Source organism: Xenopus tropicalis, chromosome 3 (genome assembly GCF_000004195.4).
Source record: "Xenopus tropicalis strain Nigerian chromosome 3, UCB_Xtro_10.0, whole genome shotgun sequence".
NCBI lineage: Eukaryota > Metazoa > Chordata > Amphibia > Anura > Pipidae > Xenopus > Xenopus tropicalis.
Window position 1 is genome coordinate 143,618,649 of NC_030679.2, and position 26,062 is coordinate 143,644,710.

The 26,062-nt window shown below is 48.4% G+C and overlaps 2 protein-coding genes across 2 annotated transcripts; both read right to left on the reverse strand.

Annotated features, from left to right (window-relative positions):
• Positions 1-1,824: 1,824 nt before the first annotated feature.
• On the reverse strand, positions 1,825-12,448 carry LOC100490569 (histidine N-acetyltransferase). Its single transcript, XM_031899507.1, has 3 exons — positions 12,216-12,448; positions 3,012-3,236; positions 1,825-2,931 (listed from the first exon to the last, which is right to left on the reverse strand). The coding sequence occupies exons 1-3, from the start codon at positions 12,393-12,395 to the stop codon at positions 2,251-2,253; spliced, it is 1,086 nt and encodes a 361-aa protein (XP_031755367.1). The 5' UTR covers positions 12,396-12,448; the 3' UTR covers positions 1,825-2,250.
• Positions 12,449-13,956: 1,508 nt separating this feature from the next.
• LOC101730755 (histidine N-acetyltransferase) lies at positions 13,957-16,954 on the reverse strand. The gene is made up of 3 exons (XM_004919082.4): positions 16,730-16,954; positions 14,984-15,208; positions 13,957-14,903 (listed from the first exon to the last, which is right to left on the reverse strand). Exons 1-3 carry the CDS (start codon positions 16,907-16,909, stop codon positions 14,223-14,225), a joined length of 1,086 nt encoding a protein of 361 aa, XP_004919139.3. The 5' UTR covers positions 16,910-16,954; the 3' UTR covers positions 13,957-14,222.
• Positions 16,955-26,062: the final 9,108 nt, after the last annotated feature.

Below are 26,062 nucleotides of genomic sequence, written 5' to 3' on the forward strand. Positions count from 1 at the left end.
AAGTTCTTCTGTAGCTGTGATGTCTAGTTCACTCATTGTGGCCTTTTTCAGGTTTGGCATCAAACTTAGTAAGGTCTTGGTAAGTTCTCTGTGGAGCATGTATTTAGCAAACTGCAACAAATCTGTGTTTTCAGACTTTGGATTTATGGCTTGGGGTGGAACAGAGTTGGAAACAAAGGCCGGTGCATAAGCATTTAACCTTGACACCGGTTTAGAGCCCATAGATGTGTTGGGTTGCAGCTGTGGAGCAGTGGCTGGATGCACTGGAGCATAAATAGGTAGGTTGTCTTGAGATGCAGCCATGGTCTCGATTGATGCAGCCATGGTGACTGGGAGCTGTAGTTTTGGAGAAGTATCTTAGCCTGTTGCATCAGATGTGACTGAATGTCTGCTGCTTTAGTTTAGGACATAGTTGGTAATGTGTTCCAGGTAACCCTTTGGGTCTGTTGGACTGCCATGATTTATTTTACTCTTATCAGCCTCTTGCTCTAAACATTCAGCCTCGTCAGAGCTGTGGCCACTTTTCCAATGCCTCCATTTCTACTTTCTTGCAAATGGCTTCTGCTTCCATTTCTACTTTCTTGTGTGCAGGTTCTGCTTCCATTTCTACCTTCCTTTGGGAGAAGGCTGCCTGAACCTTAGCAACTTCTGCGTCGGCGCGTGCCTAAAGGTCCCCATACACGGGACAATTGTAGCTGCCGATATGGGTCCCTTAGACCAATTCGGCAGCTTATCAGCCCGTGTAGGGGCAGGAACGAGGGGCATGCCTGACCGATATCTGGCCTGAAATCGGGCAGATATTGATTGGGCAGGTTAAAAAATTGAGTCAGATCGGGGACCACAACGGCTCATTGATGCGGTCCCCAAACCGACTGCGCCTATTCCAGTCATTATAATTAGATAGTTTGGTCCCAGGGCCAAATGACTGAATTAGCCTAAATTCACCCAATATCGCCCACCCGTAGGTGGGGATATCGGGAGAAGATCCGCTTGCTTGGCGACCTCGCCAGGCGAGCGGATCTTTACGTGTATGGCCACCTTTAATAAGTTGTTGGCTGAGAATGGAAGATCTTGATTGTAGGGATTTGGAGGATCTCATGGAGTGTCTCCCAGATAGAGAACAATGAGATCTGGATTCATGAAGTTGTGTGATTCTCTGCCTTTGTCTTTGTGATACTAAGCTGTCTCTGTTTAGATGGAACTCATCAAATTCCTTTACTTCTTGACTCTGAAGTGTTGTACCGCTTTAAGAACTTGATATATTTAAAACACAATTGCTGGTAAGTCTCATAGGTAGCAATTAGTTGTTTAAGAGTGTCTTCAAGTTGCAGTGGATCAAAGGCAGGCTGAGAGACAGCAGCGATACAGCTATCAATACATCTTTTGACTGATCTGCTCTCCATTCTAAAGCTGGCCAAACACGGGCAGATCTTCACCCGATATCCCCACCTACGGGTGGGAATATCGGGGAGGCATGTAGGCGAATTCGCGGTAATGGGGCAGCCGGTTCAGGGACCGCATCAACGAGCTGATGCAGTCCCCGATCCGACTGGATTTTCTAACCTGGCTGATCGATATCTGGCCAATTTCAGGCCAGATATCGGTCAGCCAGGCCCCTCGGTTCTGCCCCTACATGGGCCGATAAGCTGCCAAATTGGTCCAAGGGACCGATATCGGCAGCTATAATCGGCCCGTGTATGGGGACCTTAAGCATTGCAAGTGGGATCTCTATAACTTATAAAGTTGCCTTGAGATAGCAATAACTAACAACCTCAGTAGTGTTGGCAGACAGTTGACCCAATCACAATGGCACCTTGGAGATCATTGAGAAGTTTATTCCAAACTGTGAAGATCTTGATAACAGTGAACACTCAGATAGGTCAAATTATCATAATATGATCCACTCCAGCAATTATATGTGGGTACTAAAATGGAGTCTAGAAGATACTGCTGGGGGTGGAGTTAACAACACAGACAGAAAACTGAGGCAACTACGGGGGGAGAGATGGGAACAAATGAATGAAAGGCAAAGCAGGAAACAACAATGTGTAACATGACAGTGGTGAAATGCAGGATTTTGCAGCAAATCCATGAACGGCAACAGAAATGTGTTCATCACTATTCTTCTTCAGTTCCTTATTGAATAAAGCAGCCGTTTGTTTCATATTTATTTCATGTTATAGCCTGCTACTGATAACAGCCAACAGAATGGGCTCATAACAGCCTAAGAGCTAACTCCCAGCTAGCCAATCACATTTTAGCTTTAATATGAGGATGACGAGGGTTTTGTAGGGATCCCTCAAGAACAAGTATGTGTTTCCATATATGAAAAGGGGTTATTCCTTGCAAAAAATCAGTAACGGCATCTCGGAGTGTCTCTTCTGCCACAACAACACAAATAATACTGCCCCCTGGAGGCAGCACTGGTATTTGCTTAGCTAAATGATGCAGGATGTGACCCTGTACAAACCTGGGATTGGTGCCAAAGAGGTCAATATTGAGGCAGTGCGTGCCTTTAGCTAATGGCACTGGGATTGGGGCACTGCTCAGGCTGAGGAGCTCAGGGGAGATGTGAGGGAGAGGAGGGTGTTGGGGAGGGGGGTTAATATGAGTGGGGGCAGGGTGGCTGCATTGAGTACCCGAGGAACTGGGAGTATCAGAATGAGTGGATTTGGAGTAGATCCAGAGAAGCCCCGATCCCAGCAATAACTTTAAGTTGCTTTTGTGTGCGGCGAGAGAAAGAAAATCCCAAATGAGAAGCCCCTTGGGAAACAGATGTTCTAGAGTGCATGGATTCTCAAACAGATCTAGAACCTCCAAAGGACTTAGAACAACAGGGAGGGCACCCACATAGTCCCTCTTCACCCGGAGCCTCAGTGCCTTGATAGAGTCCTCCATCTGATTGTTGGGCAGCAGCATTGAGACAACAGCCTGGAAGGGAAGAGAGGAGAGAGTAAGAGAGGGGCATGGGGGCTGCTTCTCCCAGTACAATGAGCCGGGTACAAACCCACCTTACTATGTACAACAGAATTCCTTTTCAACAAGGCAGCAGGGGGGTTTTCTTTCCGGGTCGCTCTTATTTTGGTGACATCAGGGTTCTTAAAGCGTAGGTTATCCAAAGCATAACGCCGAATTACCCCGGCTATCCCATGGCCTCTCATAATTGGGGCAACACGGAGACTTTGCAGCAAAGCAGTAATCCCACCATCCACCAATAAGGTAGACAAGAAAGCAACCTGTAGAGACAGAGCCAATCACATGCACCATCTCTCCCTACTATACCTGCTATCCCACAGCCCCAGTCCCTTCCCAGAGGCTATTATCCCCCCACTGCTACTATAGGCACCATCTCTCCCTACTATACCTGCTATCCCACAGCCCCAGTCCCTTTCCAGAGGCTATTATCCCCCCACTGCTACTATAGGCACCATCTCTCCCTACTATACCTGCTATCCCACAGCCCCAGTCCCTTCCCAGAGGCTATTATCCCCCCACTGCTACTATAGGCACCATCTCTCCCTACTATACCTGCTATCCCACAGCCCCAGTCCCTTCCCAGAGGCTATTATCCCCCCACTGCTACTATAGGCACCATCTCTCCCTACTATACCTGCTATCCCACAGCCCCAGTCCCTTCCCAGAGGCTATTATCCCCCCACTGCTACTATAGGCACCATCTCTCCCTACTATACCTGCTATCCCACAGCCCCAGTCCCTTCCCAGAGGCTATTATCCCCCCACTGCTACTATAGGCACCATCTCTCCCTACTATACCTGCTATCCCACAGCCCCAGTCCCTTCCCAGAGGCTATTATCCCACTGCTACTATAGGCACCATCTCTCCCTACTATACCTGCTATCCCACAGCCCCAGTCCCTTCCCAGAGGCTATCATCCCACTGCTACTATAGGCACCATCTCTCCCTACTATACCTGCTATCCCACAGCCCCAGTCCCTTCCCAGAGGCTATCATCCCCCCACTGCTACTATAGGCACCATCTCTCCCTACTATACCTGCTATCCCACAGCCCCAGTCCCTTCCCAGAGGCTATTATCCCCCACTGCTACTATAGGCACCATCTCTCCCTACTATACCTGCTATCCCACAGCCGCAGGCCCTTCCCAGAGGCTATTATCCCCCCACTGCTACTATAGGCACCATCTCTCCCTACTATACCTGCTATCCCACAGCCCCAGTCCCTTCCCAGAGGCTATTATCCCCCACTGCTACTATAGGCACCATCTCTCCCTACTATACCTGCTATCCCACAGCCCCAGTCCCTTCCCAGAGGCTATTATCCCACCCACTGCTACTATAGGCACCATCTCTCCCTACTATACCTGCTATCCCACAGCCACACCCCCTTCCCAGAGGCCATTTTCTCATTGCTGTTGCTACTGAGTGGAGGTGCTCTGAGTGCTCTGTGGAGTTGTGACTTTCTCCCAGGCCCGGCTGGGTCTGGGGGTTAGTTTTTGTGGGTATTTTTTCTTTGTTTTTTGCTGTTTTTCCCTACTCAATGGGGAAGAAAGCGATTAAACCGTTTAGCCGGGTAGTGAAAACCAATTTGAGAAGCAGCAGGAAGGCCACTGGGTCCAACATTGTGGTGACTGTGGAGCGCACTGCAGAAGGCAATGTTTCCTGCTCTCTTAAAGGGAAGGAAAAGAAAAGCAAAAGCTGTTCCCAAAGCGGCATGGAGAGTGACTCTGAGGACCTGGACACCGGTGTTGGAGTAACTGCAGGGAGCTGCGGAGCTACAACAGAGGCAGACCAGGAGGTGAGAGCAGAGTCTGATGACTGCAAAATGGCTGCTGGCAGTGAGGAACATGGAAGCCATGTGGTACTGGAAGTTGCAGAAAGTGCTCTGACCAACCAGGAAATGGCTGCTGCCAGTGAGGAACATGGAAGCTGTGTGGCCCTAAAAGTTGCAGAAAGCGCTCTGAGTGACCAGGAAATGGCTGCTGCTTGTGAGGTGCATGGAAGCCTTGTGGCCCTGGAGAGTGAACAGGTAATGGCTGCCGGGCCCCTGGGGAAGGCTGGGGAAGTGCACAAAGGTACTGAGACTGTAATACAGTATGATACAATAATTAATGCTTTGAAGGAGCTGCGGTGTTTGGAGGAGAAACAAAACAATTTAAACAGAGACATTGACAGACTGATAAAGAATCAGAAGTTGCTGAGAGGAGAGAGGAGAACTCAGTACATCAGGGAGTTGGCTTTCCTCAATAAGGAGCTGGGAGAGACTGAAATTAACATTAAAGACATTCTGGCTGTTATAGAGCCATGGAAGGAACTGTATGACAACAAACAGAGATTTGAGCAGATGAAGGAGGGTAATGTGACTGCTGAGAAACTGCTAAAAGTTGCTGAACTGCTCAAAGAGACTGAAGTTTCAAAAACTTTTACTGAATGTAGCGTTGCTACTAACATTGTGCATAGTAACGGTCTTTCACATACTGATAGTGTGTGTGCAGCTGCCGTGAGTGGTGTGAGTGCTGGGGCAGCTGAGGTGCAAGCGGCTGGGAGTGGTGCAGCTGAGGTGCAGGTGATTGCAGGTAATGTAACGTGTGTGAGTGAGGGGGAGGGGCAGTGAGTGCTGGGGCAGCTGAGGTGCAAGCGGCTGGGAGTGGTGCAGCTGAGGTGCAGGTGATTGCAGGTAATGTAACGTGTGTGAGTGAGGGGGAGGGGCAGTGAGTGCTGGGGCAGCTGAGGTGCAAGCGGCTGGGAGTGGTGCAGCTGAGGTGCAGGTGATTGCAGGTAATGTAACGTGTGTGAGTGAGGGGGGAGGCGAAGGAAAAAATGTTGTTTATTCTGCTGGGGAAAGCAATGTGCATGGGGGGACTGAGAGTGTTGCTGGGGCTGCGGGGGGGGGCAGTGAGTGCTGGGGCTGCGGGGGGCAGTGTTTGGGAGGGAAGGAGATTCTTTGCACGTGAGCAGGATGAGGAGTTTGATGATGAGTTTGATAAGAGGAAGAATGTGGTGAAAATTAAGTGGGAGAAAGAGAGGGAGGATTTCCCGGGGCGCAGGTTTGTGGCCAGAAACATTATTAAGCAGTTGCTGGGTTTTACCCCACAGGACGTTTATGCCTTGCTGAGTGTCACAGACACAGAGTTTGATTTAAGCTATAAGTTATCCCAAGGGTTAGAGGAGTTCTGGGGGCGGTACCATCTGAGTAAGGAGGCCAAGGAGTGGGAGGGGTTTAGGGTAATCCCTGTGTCCAAACCCGAAACCAAACTGGTTACCATTATCATGAAGAGAGAGACATGAGCAGGTCATCCTCATATGGCTCCGGCGCCAGTGCACTGTCCTATCCCCCCTGGAGCCGGTGTTTGATGGGGAGGGATTCTGGGTAGGGGGGTATAAAGTCCTATCCCCCCTGGAGCCGGTGTTTGATGGGGAGGGATTCTGGTTAGGGGGGTATAAAGTCCTATCCCCCCTGGAGCCGGTGTTTGATGGGGAGGGATTCTGGTTAGGGGGGTATAAAGTCCTATCCCCCCTGGAGCCGGTGTTTGATGAGGAGGGATTCTGGGTAGGGGGGTATAAAGTCCTATCCCCCCTGGAGCCGGTGTTTGATGAGGAGGGATTCTGGATAGGGGGGTATAAAGTCCTATCCCCCCTGGAGCCGGTGTTTGATGAGGAGGGATTCTGGGTAGGGGGGTATAAAGTCCTATCCCCCCTGGAGCCAGTGTTTGATGGGGAGGGATTCTGGGTAGGGGGTATAAAGTCCTATCCCCCCTGGAGCCGGTGTTTGATGGGGAGGGATTCTGGGTAGGGGGGTATAAAGTCCTATCCCCCTGGAGCCGGTGTTTGATGAGGAGGGATTCTGGGTAGGGGGTATAAAGTCCTATCCCCCCTGGAGCCGGTGTTTGATGGGGAGGGATTCTGGTTAGGGGGGTATAAAGTCCTATCCCCCCTGGAGCCGGTGTTTGATGGGGAGGGATTCTGGGTAGGGGGGTATAAAGTCCTATCCCCCCTGGAGCCGGTGTTTGATGAGGAGGGATTCTGGGTAGGGGGGTATAAAGTCCAAGTGAAATTGCATGTGGATCAGAATGTTCAGAAACATCTCCCAAATTCCTTTTTCATTGGGAAAGCAAGGGGTGTCTGTTTCTATGTGGGCCAGCCCAGGCTATGCTATAAATGTGGGTCCAACAGGCATTATGCTGTAAAGTGCAACATACAGAAATGTGCTTTGTGTGGGGAGACTGGGCGCCCAAGCAAGGAGTGTGTAACTGCAATAAAGTGCAACCTGTGTATGCAATCCAGCCATGCTTATAGGGCCTGCCCCCACGCCTGGCGCAACATTAGGAAGGCTTGTCCCAATCTGGAAAAAGTAATGAGTACCCCAATGCCAGGGGAGAACTTGCCCCAGACTGAGGGAAGGGGGGAGGAGAGGGCAGGTGGGGCAAGAGAGACAGACAGGGGGCGCCCAACAGAGGTGAGAGGGAAAGAGGGGGAGAACAAACAGACAAAGGTACAGGCAGCCCAAGAGGAGGGAGGTGGAGGGGATGGTTGGATAGTGGTGGGCAGCAAATCTAATAAAGCTAAGGAGGCTCAGTGCCCGGGTGTAATTACCCTCCCAACTGAAAATAGGTTTGTTTTGCCAGGAGGGAAGTCATGGGGGGATTTAGCAGAGGAACAGGTAGAGTTGGAGAGAATGGAGGAGGAGGAGGAGGAGGAGGAGGAGAGGGAGAAAAGGAAAAGTCTCTTATCTGATATCATCTCCAGCAGGAAGAAGAGCAAAAGGGAAGGGGCTTTTCAGTCTCAGGGGGCAGAAAAGGAGTCACTGGAGGAAGGGGAGTTGGGGGAGCAAGATGTGATGGAGAGTCAGGGGGCAGGTGTGCGGGTACAGGTTAAAGGGTCTGCTGGGAAATGTTTGGACAATTCTCAAAAAAAGAAACATAAAGATGCCTCTTGATATGTGTTTTATAACGATCTGTAAGAAATAAGATGCTTTGCAGGAAGGTATTTTTTGTTTTTGATGTAATATTGATTTATATTTTTTTTGGTTTTTGTTTTTTGCTTGATTGAAATGTAATTATTGTTTAATTGTATTTGTTTAATATATTTTAATAAAATTCTCTCCCTACTATACCTGCTATCCCACAGCCCCAGTCCCTTCCCAGAGGCTATTATCCCACTGCTACTATAGGCACCATCTCTCCCTACTATACCTGCTATCCCACAGCCCCAGTCCCTTCCCAGAGGCTATTATCCCCCCACTGCTACTATAGGCACCATCTCTCCCTACTATACCTGCTATCCCACAGCCCCAGTCCCTTCCCAGAGGCTATTATCCCCCCACTGCTACTATAGGCACCATCTCTCCCTACTATACCTGCTATCCCACAGCCCCAGTCCCTTCCCAGAGGCTATTATCCCCCCACTGCTACTATAGGCACCATCTCTCCCTACTATACCTGCTATCCCACAGCCCCAGTCCCTTCCCAGAGGCTATTATCCCCCCACTGCTACTATAGGCACCATCTCTCCCTACTATACCTGCTATCCCACAGCCACACCCCCTTCCCAGAGGCCATTTGCTCATTGCTGTTGCTACTGAGTGGAGGTGCTCTGAGTGCTCTGTGGAGTTGTGACTTTCTCCCAGGCCCGGCTGGGTCTGGGGGTTAGTTTTTGTGGGTATTTTTTCTTTGTTTTTTGCTGTTTTTCCCTACTCAATGGGGAAGAAAGCGATTAAACCGTTTAGCTGGTTAGTGAAAACCCGTTTGAGAAGCAGCAAGAAGGCCACTGGGTCCAACATTGTGGTGACTGTGGAGCGCACTGCAGAGGGCAATGTTTCCTGCTCTCTTAAAGGGAAGGAAAAGAAAAGCAAAAGCTGTTCCCAAAGCGGCATGGAGAGTGACTCTGAGGACCTGGGCGCCGGTGTTGGAGTAACTGCAGGGAGCTGCGGAGCCCTGGAAGTTGCAGAAAGTGCTCTGACCAACCAGGAAATGGCTGCTGCCTGTGAGGAACATGGAAGCTGTGTGGCCCTAAAAGTTGCAGAAAGCGCTCAGAGTGACCAGGAAATGGCTGCTGCTTGTGAGGTGCATGGAAGCCTTGTGGCCCTGGAGAGTGACCAGGAAATGGCTGCTGCTTGTGAGGTGCATGGAAGCCGTGTGGCCCTGGAGAGTGAACAGGTAATGGCTGCCGGGCCCCTGGGGAAGGCTGGGGAAGTGCACAAAGGTACTGAGACTGTAATACAGTATGATACAATAATTAATGCTTTGAAGGAGCTGCGGTGTTTGGAGGAGAAGCAAAACAATTTAAACAGAGACATTGACAGACTGATAAAGAATCAGAAGTTGCTGAGAGGAGAGAGGAGAACTCAGTACATCAGGGAGTTGGCTTTCCTCAATAAGGAGCTGGAAGAGACTGAAATTAACATTAAAGACATTTTGGCTGTTATAGAGCCATGGAAGGAGCTGTATGACAACAAACAGAGATTTGAGCAGATGAAGGAGGGCAATGTGACTGCTGAGAGACTGCTAAAAGTTGCTGAACTGCTCAAAGAGACTGAAGTTTCAAAAACTTTTACTGAATGTAGCGTTACTACTAACATTGTGCATAGTAACGGTCTTTCCCATACTGATAGTGTGTGTGCAGCTGCCGTGAGTGGGGTGAGTGCTGGGGGCAGTGTGGGGCAAGCAGCTGAGAGTGGTGCAGCTGAGTTGCAGGTGATTGCAGGCAATGCAATGTGTGTGAGTGAGGGGGGAGGGGCAGTGAGTGCTGGGGCAGCTGAGGTGCAAGTGGCTGGGAGTGGTGCAGCTGAGGTACAGGTGATTGCAGGTAATGCAATGTGGGTGAGTGAGGGGGGAGGGGAAGGAAAAAATGTTGTTTATTCTGCAGGGGAAAGCAATGTGCAAGGGGGGACTGAGAGTGTTGCTGGGGCTGCGGGGGGCAGTGTTTGGGAGGGAAGGAGATTCTTTGCACGTGAGCAGGATGAGGAGTTTGATGATGAGTTTGATAAGAGGAAGAATGTTGTGAAAATTAAGTGGGAGAAAGAGAGGGAGGATTTCCCGGGGCGCAGGTTTGTGGGCAGAAACATTATTAAACAGTTGTTGGGTTTTACCCCACAGGACGTTTATGCCTTGCTGAGTGTCACAGACACAGAGTTTGATTTAAGCTATAAGCTATCCCAAGGGTTAGAGGAGTTCTGGAGGCGGTACCATCTGAGTAAAGAGGCCAAGGAATGGGAGGGGTTTAGGGTAATCCCTGTGTCCAAACCCGAAACCAAACTGGTCACCATTATCATGAAGAGAGAGACAGTGCATGAGCAGGACATCCTCATATGGCTCCGGCGCCAGTGCACTGTCCTATCCCCCCTGGAGCCGGTGTTTGATGAGGAGGGATTCTGGGTAGGGGGGTATAAAGTCCAAGTGAAATTGCATGTGGATCAGAATGTTCAGAAACATCTCCCAAATTCCTTTTTCATTGGGAAAGCAAGGGGTGTCTGTTTCTATGTGGGCCAGCCCAGGCTATGCTATAAATGTGGGTCCAACAGGCATTATGCTGTAAAGTGCAACATACAGAAATGTGCTTTGTGTGGGGAGACTGGGCACCCAAGCAAGGAGTGTGTAAAGGCCATAAAGTGTAACCTGTGTATGCAATCCGGCCATGCTTATAGGGCCTGCCCCGACGCCTGGCGGAACATTAGGAAGGCTTGTCCCAATCTGGAAAAAGTAATGAGTACCCCAATGCCAGGGGTGAACTTGCCCCAGACTGAGGGAAGGGGGGAGGAGAGGGCAGGTGAGGCAAGAGAGACAGACAGGGGGCGCCCAACAGAGGTGAGAGGGAAAGAGGGGGAGAACAAACAGGCAAAGGCACAGGCAGCGGTACAGGCAGCCCAAGAGGAGGGAGGCGGAGGGGATGGTTGGATAGTGGTGGGCAGCAAATCAAATAAAGCTAAGGAGGCTCAGTGCCCGGGTGTAATTACCCTCCCAACTGAAAATAGGTTTGTTTTGCCAGGAGGGAAGTCGTGGGGGGATTTAGCAGAGGAACAGGTAGAGTTGGAGAGAATGGAGGAGGAGGAGGAGGAGGAGAGGGAGAAAAGGAAAAGTCTCTCATCTGATATCATCTCCAGCAGGAAGAAGAGCAAAAGGGAAGGGGCTTTTCAGTCTCAGGGGGCAGAAAAGGAGTCACTGGAGGAAGGGGAGTTGGAGGAGGAAAGTGTGATGGAGAGTCAGGGGGCAGGTGTGCGGGTACAGGTTAAACGGTCTGCTGGGAAATGTTTGGACAATTCTCAAAAAAAGAAACATAAAGATGCCTCTTGATATGTGTTTTATAATGATCTGTAAGAAATAAGATGCTTTGCAGGAAGGTACGTTTTGTTTTTGATGTAATATTGATTTATATGTTTTTTTGTTTTTTGCTTGATTGAAATGTAATTATTGTTTTATTGTATTTGTTAAATATATTTTAATAAAATTCTCTCCCTACTATACCTGCTATCCCACAGCCCCAGTCCCTTCCCAGAGGCTATTATCCCCCCACTGCTACTATAGGCACCATCTCTCCCTACTATACCTGCTATCCCACAGCCCCAGTCCCTTCCCAGAGGCTATTATCCCCCCACTGCTACTATAGGCACCATCTCTCCCTACTATACCTGCTATCCCACAGCCCCAGTCCCTTCCCAGAGGCTATTATCCCACTGCTACTATAGGCACCATCTCTCCCTACTATACCTGCTATCCCACAGCCCCAGTCCCTTCCAGAGGCTATTATCCCCCCACTGCTACTATAGGCACCATCTCTCCCTACTATACCTGCTATCCCACAGCCCCAGTCCCTTCCCAGAGGCTATTATCCCCCCACTGCTACTATAGGCACCATCTCTCCCTACTATACCTGCTATCCCACAGCCCCAGTCCCTTCCCAGAGGCTATTATCCCCCCACTGCTACTATAGGCACCATCTCTCCCTACTATACCTGCTATCCCACAGCCCCAGTCCCTTCCCAGAGGCTATTATCCCCCCACTGCTACTATAGGCACCATCTCTCCCTACTATACCTGCTATCCCACAGCCCCAGTCCCTTCCCAGAGGCTATTATCCCCCCACTGCTACTATAGGCACCTTAGTTTGCTATATTTGCTCTCTCATAGCCTCTCAGTTATTTTTTATTATCCCTGTTACTAATACTGGTTCTGCTGATATGGTAAAAAAGACAAATTTGCTGATCTGGGAAAATATACCATGATTGCTGAGTTTCTATACTCACCACTTTCCCTTTAAATTTAGCTATGAACATACTCCGATTAGAATCTGCCAGCCACTCATGATACTTGTACGGTAGATAATCCAACCCATCATTTATTCCATTAGAGATGGCCATAACCTCAGAATAGTTACTGGCAGTGGCAGGGAGAATCTGTACATCCCGGAGAGAGAAATCTGACATGGCAAAATGCAGTAAGTCAGCTGAACAAGCACTGATCAGATATTCTTTTTGGAGTTAATGTGACTGCCAACTCCCACTGTCACCTGCTCTAGATACACAGATCTCTAACGTGTGCAAAAGTAGTCTTGTGTAGTGTAACAGTGATTACAAGAGTCACATTGGGGTAACAGTCACCCCGCTATAGTTCCAGGGGTACCCAGGGCACAAATAAGCACTCACCCCAAATCCCCCCCTAACTGGCCTTCAGGCTGGGCCCCCTTAGCCCATAACAAGGTTACAGATATATAGAAACATTTGGGGTAACAGTCACCCTACTATAGTTCCAGGGGTACCCATGGCACAAATAAGCACTCACCCCAAATCCCCCCCTAACTGGCCTTCAGGCTGGGCCCCCTTAGCCCATAACAAGGTTACAGATATATAGAAACATTGGGGTAACAGTCACCCCGCTATAGTTCCAGGGGTACCCAGGGCACAAATAAGCACTCACCCCAAATCCCCCCTAACTGGCCTTCAGGCTTGGCCCCCTTAGCCCATAACAAGGTTACAGATATATAGAAACATTGGTGTAACAGTCACCCCGCTATAGTTCCAGGGGTACCCAGGGCACAAATAAGCACTCACCCCAAATCCCCCCCTAACTGGCCTTCAGGCTGGGCCCCCTTAGCCCATAACAAGGTTACAGATATATAGAAACATTGGGGTAACAGTCACCCTGCTATAGTTCCAGGGGTACCCAGGGCACAAATAAGCACTCACCCCAAATCACCCCCTAACTGGCCTTCAGGCTGGGCCCCCCTGCTATACCTTTATTCCCCACTGTCCCCAGTGTGTGTCCCCAGTGTGTGTCCCCAGTGTATGTCCCCCATTTGTGTCCCCCCGTGTGTGCCCCCTGTTGCATGTTAATGCTATTTTATTTACACCCAGTTATATAAAGTTGATATTTGCTGCAAACTGTGTGTGATTATTTCCTAGTGGAAATCCCCTTGAGGTGTGCTCCTCAGTGTTCACTAGGTGGCGCCACTGGGCTAAAATCCCAGTCCCAGTACCTTTTATCTGCAAAGGGGACCAAATTTCCTGTTTAAGCAAGTAATACAGCCCAAAATAAGTGAGTGTGCCCAGAAAGGGTTACAGGCGTGTGGCCAAAAACATTCTGAAGTTTACTCCTGGGAGGGTCCCATCTCTAGGGGTATAGCAGTACAGCCTGACTGCTAGTGGTGGGATCCTAACCAAAGCCAACAAAGAGCTAGAGGGGGTCAGCTACTCAGGACAGTTGATGGGGGGGGACCCTGGTGTGTGATTTTGTCTGCTGGAGGGGGGCGTAGACAAAATGACCATAATTCTATTCTGGGGACGATGCCTTCTCTGTATTTTTTTTTAATACTATTATGCCAAATACATGATTCTTAGATCTAGGATAAGCGCACAGGTCTGTACTTACCTGCATGGAAACTGATTTGCACCTCCCCCTCCCAGCATCCTTAGTGATAAGCAAATCTGTCCCATTTCACTTTCCCAAATAATTCGCAAAACTACTGAAATTTTTTTTATTGTGACCACAACTTTATTTTACGTATCGTCGACCTTTTTTTCTTCTTCTGTGACATTTTTGTTGCGCCAAATTTTGAATTTGCCTATGGGGAAACGCGGAATTTTGCAGCGAATCCATGAATGGCAACAGAAATGTGCTCATCACTATTCTTCTTCAGTTCCTTATTGAATAAAGCAGCCGTTTGTTTCATATTTATTACATGTTATAGCCTGCTACTGATAACAGCCAACAGAATGGGCTCATAACAGCCTAAGAGCTAACTCCCAGCTAGCCAATCACATTTTAGCTTTAATATGAGGCAGATAAGGGTTTTGTAGGGATCCCTCAAGAACAAGTAAGTTTTTCCTTGTATGGAAAGGGGTTATCCCTTGCAAAAAATCAGTAACGGCACCTCGGAGTGTCTCTTCTGCCACAATAACACAAATAACACTGCCCCCTGGAGGCAGCACTGGTATTTGCTTAACTAAATGATGCAGGATGTGACCCTGTACAAACCTGGGATTGGTGCCAAAGAGGTCAATATTGAGGCAGTGCGTGCCTTTAGCTAATGGCACTGGGATTGGGGCGCTGCTCAGGCTGAGGAGCTCAGGGGAGACGTGAGGGAGAGGAGGGTGTTGGGGAGGGGGGTTAATATGAGTGGGGGCAGGGTGGCTGCATTGAGTAACCGAGGAACTGGGAGTATCAGAATGAGTGGATTTGGAGTAGATCCAGAGAAGCCCCGATCCCAGCATTAACTTTAAGTTGCATTTGTGTGCGGCGAGAGGAAGGGAACCCCCAATGAGAAGCCCCTTGGGAAACAGATGTTCTAGAATGCATGGATTCTCAAACAGATCTAGAACCTCCAAAGGACTTAGAACAACAGGGGGGGCACCCACATAGTCCCTCTTCACCCGGAGCCTCAGTGCCTTGATAGAGTCCTCCATCTGATTGTTGGGCAGCAGCACTGAGACAACAGCCTGGGAGGGAAGAGAGGAGAGAGTAAGAGAGGGGCACGGGGGCTGCTTCTCCCAGTACAATGAGTCGGGTACAAACCCACCTTACTATGTACAACAGGATACCTTTTCAACAAGGCAGCAGGGGGGTTTTCTTTCCGGGTCACTCTTATTTTGGTGACTTCAGGGTTCTTACAGCGTAGGTTATCCAAAGCATAACCCCGAATTACCCCGGCTATCCCATGGCCTCTCATAATTGGGGCAACACGGAGACTTTGCAGCAAAGCAGTAATCCCACCATCCACCAATAAGGTAGACAAGAAAGCAACCTGTAGAGACAGAGCCAATCAGATGCACCATCTCTCCCTACTATACCTGCTATCCCACAGCCCCAGTCCCTTCCCAGAGGATATTATCCCCCCACTGCTACTATAGGCACCATCTCTCCCTACTATACCTGCTATCCCACAGCCCCAGTCCCTTCCCAGAGGCTATTATCCCCCCACTGCTACTATAGGCACCATCTCTCCCTACTATACCTGCTATCCCACAGCCCCAGTCCCTTCCCAGAGGATATTATCCCCCCACTGCTACTATAGGCACCATCTCTCCCTACTATACCTGCTATCCCACAGCCCCAGTCCCTTCCCAGAGGATATTATCCCCCCACTGCTACTATAGGCACCATCTCTCCCTACTATACCTGCTATCCCACAGCCCCAGTCCCTTCCCAGAGGATATTATCCCCCCACTGCTACTATAGGCACCATCTCTCCCTACTATACCTGCTATCCCACAGCCCCAGTCCCTTCCCAGAGGCTATTATCCCACTGATACTATAGGCACCATCTCTCCCTACTATACCTGCTATCCCACAGCCCCAGTCCCTTCCCAGAGGCTATTATCCCCCCCACTGCTACTATAGGCACCATCTCTCCCTACTATACCTGCTATCCCACAGCCCCAGTCCCTTCCCAGAGGCTATTATCCCCCACTGCTACTATAGGCACCATCTCTCCCTACTATACCTGCTATCCCACAGCCCCAGTCCCTTCCCAGAGGCTATTATCCCACTGCTACTATAGGCACCATCTCTCCCTACTATACCTGCTATCCCACAGCCCCAGTCCCTTCCCAGAGGCTATTATCCCCCCACTGCTACTATAGGCACCATCTCTCCCTACTATACCTGCTATCCCCCAGCCCCAGTCCCTTCCCAGAGGCTATTATCCCCCCACTGCTACTATAGGCACCATCTCTCCCTACTATACCTGCTATCCCACAGCCCCAGTCCCTTCCCAGAGGATATTATCCCCCCACTGCTACTATAGGCACCATCTCTCCCTACTATACCTGCTATCCCACAGCCCCAGTCCCTTCCCAGAGGCTATTATCCCACTGCTACTATAGGCACCATCTCTCCCTACTATACCTGCTATCCCACAGCCCCAGTCCCTTCCCAGAGGATATTATCCCCCCACTGCTACTATAGGCACCATCTCTCCCTACTATACCTGCTATCCCACAGCCCCAGTCCCTTCCCAGAGGCTATTATCCCACTGCTACTATAGGCACCATCTCTCCCTACTATACCTGCTATCCCACAGCCCCAGTCCCTTCCCAGAGGCTATTATCCCACTGCTACTATAGGCACCATCTCTCCCTACTATACCTGCTATCCCACAGCCCCAGTCCCTTCCCAGAGGCTATTATCCCCCCACTGCTACTATAGGCACCATCTCTCCCTACTATACCTGCTATCCCACAGCCCCAGTCCCTTCCCAGAGGCTATTATCCCCCCACTGCTACTATAGGCACTCATACTGTGATTGCTGAGTTTCTATACTCACCACTTTCCCTTTAAATTTAACTATAAACATACTCCGATTTGGATCTGCCAACCACTCATGATACTTGTACGGTAGATAATCCAACCCATCATTTATTCCATTAGAGATGGCCATAACCTCAGAATAGTTACTGGCAGTGGCAGGGAGAATCTGTACATCCCGGAGAGAGAAATCTGACATGGCAAAATGCAGTAAGTCAGCTGAACAAGCACTGATCAGATATTACATAGTGACATAGTAAGTTAGGTTGACAATACACATACGTCCATCAAGTTCAACCCTAATGCCTATATGTAACCTGCCTAACTGCTAGTTGATCCAGAGGAAGGCAAAAAAAACCCCATCTGACCCCAAGATGGCAATATTCTTTTTGGGGTTAATGTGACTGGCATCACTCCCACTATCATCTGCTCTAGATATACAGATCTCTAATGTATGCAAAAGTACAGTCTTGTGTAGTGTAACAGTGATTATAAGAGTCAGATTGGGGTAACAGTCACCCTGCTATAGTTCCAGGGGTACCCAGGGCACAAATAAGCACTCACCCCAAATCCCCCCCTAACTGGCCTTCAGGCTGGGCCCCCTTAGCCCATAACAAGGTTACAGATATATAGAAACATTGGGGTAACAGTCACCCTGCTATAGTTCCAGGGGTACCCAGGGCACAAATAAGCACTCACCCCAAATCCCCCCTAACTGGCCTTCAGGCTGGGCCCCCTTAGCCCATAACAAGGTTACAGATATATAGAAACATTGGGGTAACAGTCACCCCACTATAGTTCTAGGGGTACCCAGGGCACAAATAAGCACTCACCCCAAATCCCCCCTAACTGGCCTTCAGGCTGGGCCCCCTTAGCCCATAACAAGGTTACAGATATATAGAAACATTGGGGTAACAGTCACCCTGCTATAGTTCCAGGGGTACCCAGGGCACAAATAAGCACTCACCCCAAATCCCCCCCTAACTGGCCTTCAGGCTGGGCCCCCTTAGCCCATAACAAGGTTACAGATATATAGAAACATTGGGGTAACAGTCACCCCACTATAGTTCTAGGGGTACCCAGGGCACAAATAAGCACTCACCCCAAATCCCCCCCTAACTGGCCTTCAGGCTGGGCCCCCTTAGCCCATAACAAGGTTACAGATATATAGAAACATTGGGGTAACAGTCACCCCGCTATAGTTCCAGGGGTACCCAGGGCACAAATAAGCACTCACCCCAAATCCCCCCCTAACTGGCCTTCAGGCTGGGCCCCCTTAGCCCATAACAAGGTTACAGATATATAGAAACATTAGGGTAACAGTCACCCTGCTATAGTTCCAGGGGTACCCAGGGCACAAATAATTGTTGGAATAAATATATTCATACTGAGTACTACATAAAACAGCCACAAGGTGGCACTGTGCATTTTTTTAATGAGTTGTTGTATTGCAGCTCTGCGTTGCTTTCTGTATTTCACCCTCGAATTGTTTTTCGTTTACCATGCTGACACTTTATACACACAATATTCACCTGGTATAATACCTCTGCAGTTGCCACAATTATAGCAGGGGAATGTGCCCTTTTTTGTTATGATATCAGTATGGGCTGTGACCTTCACTTCACTGTTAATAACATGGCAATAGAGAGTATTACAAAATACCTTACTATATATCCAACAATAACATGTTCTTTCTTAAGTATCAGTCTTAATTTTGTTTAAAGGAATATGGTTATGGGATTAACATAGGATTAATGGTAATTCTCACATCTGTGTAACCCTATGGGGGGCTACACCTTACTCACACTCCCAGACCTGGAAACAGGGCAGGGGGTGGGGTAGGACTCCTGTAATCTGTTATTCCCATGGGGCTAGCCATATTCTTCATTTCCCAGGGCACCACAGCCATGTGACCTGTGCTCTGATGAACTTCACTCACACTTTACTGCTGCGCTGCAAGTTGGAGTGCTATCCCCCCCCCTCCCCCCCAGCAGCCTATCAGCAGAACAATGGGAAGGGAGCAAGATAGCAGCTCCCAGTAGGTATCAGAATAGCACTCAATAGTAAGAAATCCAAGTCCGGCTTGGGACTCCTCCAGTTACATGGGAGTAGGAGAAACAATAGGTTAGCTGAAAGCAGTTCTAATGTGTAGCGCTGGCTGAAAGCTCAGACTCAGGCACACTTTACTGCTGCGCTGCAAGTTGGAGTGATATCCCCCCCCCCTCACCCCCAGCAGCCGATCAGCAGAACAATGGGAAGGGAGCAAGATAGCAGCTCCCAGTAGGTATCAGAATAGCACTCAATAGTAAGAAATCCAAGTCCGGCTTGGGACTCCTCCAGTTACATGGGAGTAGGAGAAACAATAGGTTAGCTGAAAGCAGTTCTAATGTGTAGCGCTGGCTGAAAGCTCAGACTCAGGCACAAGGCACTGAGATGGCGCCTACACACCAATATTACAGCTACAAATACATTTGTTGGTTCAAGAATAAAAGGTTAAATGGCAGAGGGAATTATTTGCTGTGGAACAGTGTCATTTAGAAACAAAATGTACCCCATAAAAATTGACAGTATCCCTTTAAGAAAAACATTTTCAGTGATTTTCTCTCCAGCTGCAGGGTACCAGTATGGCAGCTAATCTAATGCCCAATTATACTGATATATTGACGTATAATTTGGAGATGACGCACTGCAACATCCTGCGCTGGGAGATAAGAGTCACACCTGGCAGAGGAATGTTGATTTGCAAAGGTATAACAGCCGCTCTCAATGATTTTTTCAGATTTCCATACATTATACAGGGGTAACTTTCACCCATTGACAAATATGCTTCTTAAGGGTAAAGACACACAGAGCTACTAGTAGCAGCTACTTGTTATGGCTACTAAAACAGACAATGCTGATCATTTACTGATAATTGTCTCTATGTGTGTTTAGCAGGGGCAATTCTCAGTATTGTCTATGGCAGGGGATTTTCTGGCGCTTAGTAGCCGTGACAAGTAGCTGCTACTAAGTAGCTCCGTGTGTCTTCACCCTAAAATCTCATAGGAATGAATAAAATGTGGGCGAGTTTTTATGTCTTAGTCTCTAAACTCACATCTTGATTAATCTGCCCCTAAGACTAAAGGTTTATTTGTCAAACCCGATATGGACAACATTCTTCTCATTCACAAATAATAATTATTAAACACCGGCCATCTTAGGCTGATGCCACATGTGGCGTTTTTACGCTGCGTATTTTCTAATTCTCTCGGCGGCTGAAAAACGCCCGATATCATCATCCATAGAAATAACTTGAAAAGACTGGAAGCAAACCACACAATGCGGAAATACGCTAGAAAACGCCTTAGCATGGATTTTTCAAGCATTGGCCGAAATACGCCAGTATTTGCACAGCAAGCTATTCCTATGTATACGCAAAGGCAGCTGCCAGACCTAGCGGAAATACGCGGCGTTTTTTACTATTTCGCACTATTAGCACCATGGAAACGGGATTTGCTACGTCACCAGTACTAGGCTGAAAAACACCATAGTCAGGGGCTGTGTGGCTTGTGCGGCGTTTTTAGGCGGAGAAAAAACGCAGTGGAAAAACGCCACGTGTGGCATCAGCCTTACAATCAGAGAGGCATTATGGGAAGCTGTTTAAAACCTCACCCTGTTTTGCCACATTAGAGGTAGGTAGTGCTGGGTGGTATGACCAAAAATTTATATCACGGTATTTTTCAAAATTATATCGGTATCACGGTATTTGACTGTATTTTTTTTTCCCCATGCATGATTAGGTGACCACCCCAAACACCCGCCACCCGCACCCCCCCGCCACCCCAAACACCCCCCCATCCGCACGCAGCCCCCCCATCCGCACGCACCCCCCCACCCCCCCATCCGCACGCACCCCCCCATCCGCACGCAACCCCCCACCCCCCCATCCGCACGCACCCCCCACCCCAAACACCCCCCCATCCGCACACCCCCCCCCCACCCCAAACACCCCCCCATCCGCACACCCCCCCCACCCCAAACACCCCCCCATCCGCACACACACCCCCCCATCCCCTTCACATAAATATAACCCCCCACCCCACCACCCCCCCCCCAAACACAACCCCATCCCCTTCACATAAGTATAACCCACCCACCCCCACCCCAAACACCCCCCCATCCCCTTCACATAAATATAACACCCCACCCCCCCAAACACCCCCCCATCCCCTTCACATAAATATAACACCCCACCCCCCCCAAACACAACCCCATCCCCTTCACATAAAATATAATTACTGGCCAGGCACCCCCCGACAGCTCACATTGGTATCCGACTCTGAATGCGTCCTAGCGATGGCGCTTTTGTAGAGTGTGCGCGCTGACGTCACGTGCGCACCCGGAAGTATTCAGCACACAGGTATGTAGAAAATTCATATCGGTTTAAAAAAAAAAACCGGTGATCGGTTTTTACCGGTATACCGCCCAGCACTAGAGGTAGGAATATAGGAGACCAGTTTATTGGTATAAGCTTATGGTATATTGGTACTCACACACAGGGGCATATATATAATAGGGCCTAGGGTAACCCCCAATTCTATTTTTATTTAATGAATAAATGCCCCCAGCCTCCGCCATGGAGTTCCAAAGCAAATCCAGCAACAGAGCTTGGGGGTAGGGGGGGTCACGGGCTCTATGGAAGTAACCGACATAGGGGGGTATATATGTCCGGTGCCTGGGGCAGCAAAAAAACATGGAAACTTCACCAAAGTCACAAAATCCAAAAAGTAAGGAGTCATCTGAGAAATGTGGAAAATAACACACGTCAAAAAAATCACAATTTTTTTTTTGACGGTTGGCGAATTTTTTTTATGGCACATTTTTGTGCTCATTTCGTGGAACAATATGCCAATGGCGAAATGCGGAACTTTGCCGTGAATCCATGCCTGCAGAAAAATTTCGCTCATCGCTACAGATGAGCCACAGGAAAACTGCAGTGGGATTTGTATGCAGAAAGGGGTCCAAGCCAAGTCACATGGACTGGAATGCTGTAAAAAAGAGTTGTACATTATTTAAAGGGGACCTGTCACCTTAAAAATAGTTGCAAATCCCTTTTTATCATGTTAGTTGAGCAAAATTAACTTCACGTACACTATATAAATCTGGTTTCCTTCAGTCTTGCAAGTACACAATCCCAGCCAGCAGGCAGAACAGCCCTATTGGGTTTATTTAATGGTTAAATGATTCCCTTTTCTCTGTAATAATAAAACAGTACCTGTACTTGATCCCAACTAAGATATAATTACCCCTTATTGGGGCAGAACAGCCCTATTGGGTTTATTTAATGGTTAAATGATTCCCTTTTCTCTGTAATAATAAAACAGTACCTGTACTTGATCCCAACTAAGATATAATTACCCCTTATTGGGGCAGAACAGCCCTATTGGGTTTATTTCATGGTTAAATGATTCCCTTTTCTCTGTAATAATAAAACAGTACCTGTACTTGATCCCAACTAAGATATAATTACCCCTTATTGGGGGCAGAACAGCCCTATTGGGTTTATTTCATGGTTAAATGATTCCCTTTTCTCTGTAATAATAAAACAGTACCTGTACTTGATCCCAACTAAGATATAATTACCCCTTATTGGGGGCAGAATAGCCCTATTGGGTTTATTTAATGGTTAAATGATTCCCTTTTCTCTGTAATAATAAAACAGTACCTGTACTTGATCCCAACTAAGATATAATTACCCCTTATTGGGGCAGAACAGCCCTATTGGGTTTATTTCATGGTTAAATTATTCCCTTTTCTCTGTAATAATAAAACAGTACCTGTACTTGATCCCAACTAAGATATAATTACCCCTTATTGGGGGCAGAACAGCCCTATTGGGTGTATTTAATGGTTAAATTATTCCCTTTTCTCTGTAATAATAAAACAGTACCTGTACTTGATCCCAACTAAGATATAATTACCCCTTATTGGGGCAGAACAGCCCTATTGGGTTTATTTAATGGTTAAATGATTCCCTTTTCTCTGTAATAATAAAACAGTACCTGTACTTGATCCCAACTAAGATATAATTACCCCTTATTGGGGGCAGAACAGCCCTATTGGGTTTATTTAATGGTTAAATGATTCCCTTTTCTCTGTAATAATAAAACAGTACCTGTACTTGATCCCAACTAAGATATAATTACCCCTTATTGGGGGCAGAACAGCCCTACTGGGTTTATTTCATGGTTAAATGATTCCCTTTTCTCTGTAATAATAAAACAGTACCTGTACTTGATCCCAACTAAGATATAATTACCCCTTATTGGGGCAGAACAGCCCTATTGGGTTTATTTAATGGTTAAATGATTCCCTTTTCTCTGTAATAATAAAACAGTACCTGTACTTGATCCCAACTAAGATATAATTACCTCTTATTGGGGGCAGAACAGCCCTATTGGGTTTATTTCATGGTTAAATGATTCCCTTTTCTCTGTAATAATAAAACAGTACCTGTACTCATGGGCGTCCAAGGGGGGGCAAGTAAGCTAGCATCATCCTGCAACAGACAAATATATATATATACATATACTTGATGTAAACTCTCACTGGGTGCCAGACTGGAGCGGCTTTCAGGAGGTCGTGATGTCACAGTCACGTGACCAGAATGTGGGCGGGGACAGTTTGAAGTCACTTTGGGGGCGTGTCCAGCGCCTGTACCTGCTAGGGAAAAGCCCGCCTCCTCACAGTGCCACATGAGAAACGGGGAGAGGAGTTGAGGTGAAGGTTGTAGTAATAGGGGGCATGGACGGTGCAGATGTGTACAGATAGAGGGGCTGCGAGTGGAGCTGCGCTTATGGAACTGGGGTGGGTGTGAGGGTCGTACCGAGCGGCTACAGGAGCTACAGAAAGGGCTTCAGGGAGCGGCCGGTGTGATGCGTCCAGTTGTGCGGCCGGAGGCGGGGCACCCTTTCATTTGTTTGGGATTTGGGGGGAGGCATGGGAGTGTGTATGTGTAGGAATGCTTGGGGTGGGCAGGCTCTCTCTTAGCGGGGCAACTGGATAGGAGCAGCGATAGTGCTGCACATGTACATATAGACAGAGGGCAACTGGAGTAGAACAGTATATAGTGTTGCACATATGTAATATAACTAATAATATCCCGGGATCGCCTCTAAAATGACAGTCCTGTGTTTGGACTCACTGGCCAGTTCCAACCTGTATGGAAACAACATCGGTGCGGGAAACATTCACAGGAGACAGTGGTTTATTTTATGAGGGTTGAGCAGCTGCACTCAAAGCCAACATAACCCTGTGCCATGTAAGCGCCTATGGACCCTCCTCAGACCGCTGCCGCTGGACTGTCTGCCGGCCGTAGGTGGCGCTGCTATCAGGTGGCGCTGCCTCTGACGTCACGAGTGGGAAGTGCCGGGGGCAGTGGCGTAGCGAGGGGGGTGCCGAGGGGGCCATGGCCCCGGGCGGCGTATCAGAAGGGGCGGCGGCAATCACCATGATATTTAAATTTTAAAAAATATAGGTATATTTTAGGATTCGGTTCGGGATTCGGGCCGAAACCAGCCTTTTTTCAAGGTATTCGGTTTCGGCCGAATCCGTGCTCTGAGCTGAACCGAATCCGGAAGTGCACCCAATTTACCCACAGCAAGTACCACCCCCCATAGAAAGAAACCCCAATAGACCCAACAATCCCATCCCCATCAACGTACCCCCAACAGACCATCGGCGGCGCCTCCTTCTCTCTTATAGCGCGGCAACAGGCCCTTTTATAAGGTTGCGCCCGTGCGTATGACGTCACACGTCAGCGACGAGGCGCAACCTTATAGAAGCGCCTGTTGCCTGTAAGAGAGAAGGAGCCACCGCCGATCGTCTGTTGGGGATATGTACTATGGGGGAAATTGGGGGCACTGTGTGGGGGCTACTGTCTATGGGGAAATTGGGGCACTTTCCATGGGGGGGGCCAGGTCTTTGTGGGGTATTGTGTATGGGGGCACTTCCTATTGGGGGCACTGTGTATGGGGCAATTGGGGCTCTGTGTATGAAAAGTAATTTACGAAAAGTAAATTTTTAATCAATAAAAAAATTTAATGCTGCTTTTTTTATTTTGTCTATTTTTTTTAAGAATAACTAAATAGAGGGGCGGCAAATTTCCGGTCGGCCCCAGGCGACGAAAGCCCACGCTACGCCACTGGCCGGGGGGATGCTGCAGCCGGCAAGTCAGAAGTCCGACTGAGGTTTTTTTTGCTACTTTTCCAGGGGGGCATAGGCGGAGGGTGACTTTTTTGTTTGGGGAGGCTAAAGATGGCCCATACACAGACTGACCTACAGCTAATGTGACACTTAGTGGATTCGCTGCTGGCGTAAAAAGTTAACCTCCCAACTACCTCTTGCCGTTCCCACTGACTCCCAGGGATACTGTACAAAAGTGCGGGTGGGGGGGCTTTTTTTTACCCTAAAATGTTTATTGTGTAAAAGTATTCATACGCGCACTTCTGTGAGGGGATCTGCAAACATTTGTGTTTGTGATCAGTCAGCTTAAAGGGCTAGTTCGCATTCGAATTCACTTGTATTTTTAATGGTTTTTCAGTTATTTCGCTTTTTGTTCAGCAGCTCTCCATTTGGTATTTCAGCAGCTATCTGGTTGCTAGGGTCTTATTTACCCTAGCAACCAGGTAGTGGTTTAAACAAGAGATGGGAATATGAATAGTTAAGGGGCCTACTTGGAAAAATAAGTAATAGAAAATTATAATAATAATAAAATTGTAGCCTCACAGAGCAATATTTTTTGGCCCCCATTTGAAATCTGGAAAGAGGCAGAAGAGAAAGGCAAATTATTCAAAAAAATTAATTAGGAAGACCAATTGCAAAGTTGCTAGGAATAGGCCATTTCATAACATACTAAAGGTTAACTTAAAACATACCTCCCAACCGTCCCGATATTTATGGCACTGCCCGCTGTCCCGGATTCATTGTTAGATGTCCCGCTTCTCAGCATTGCCATTTAATTGGTTGCTGTGCCTGCTCTGCTCTGGGGAATAAAGCCCCGCCCCCTTAACTCTTCAATCTCCCCTGCTACCCCAAGCTCACAGGTTTACCTTGATGTTTAATTGTCCTGGGAGGAGCATTTGTGACAGGCAAGGGTTAACTATCAGCATTGGCTGCATCCCTCTCCTTGCTCCTGCTCACCGGGTCAGGGGCTGGGAGTGTGCTCTGTCTTTTATCAGGCAGAAGAGGCTGCTGTGTTTATTTGTATGCTGGGCAGTTTCAGTCCCGGTTTTGGAAGCGCATCCCGCTGTCCCGGATAGTTCCATAAATGTCCCGCATTTCCGTAATGGAACTATCCCTGACAGCGGGATGC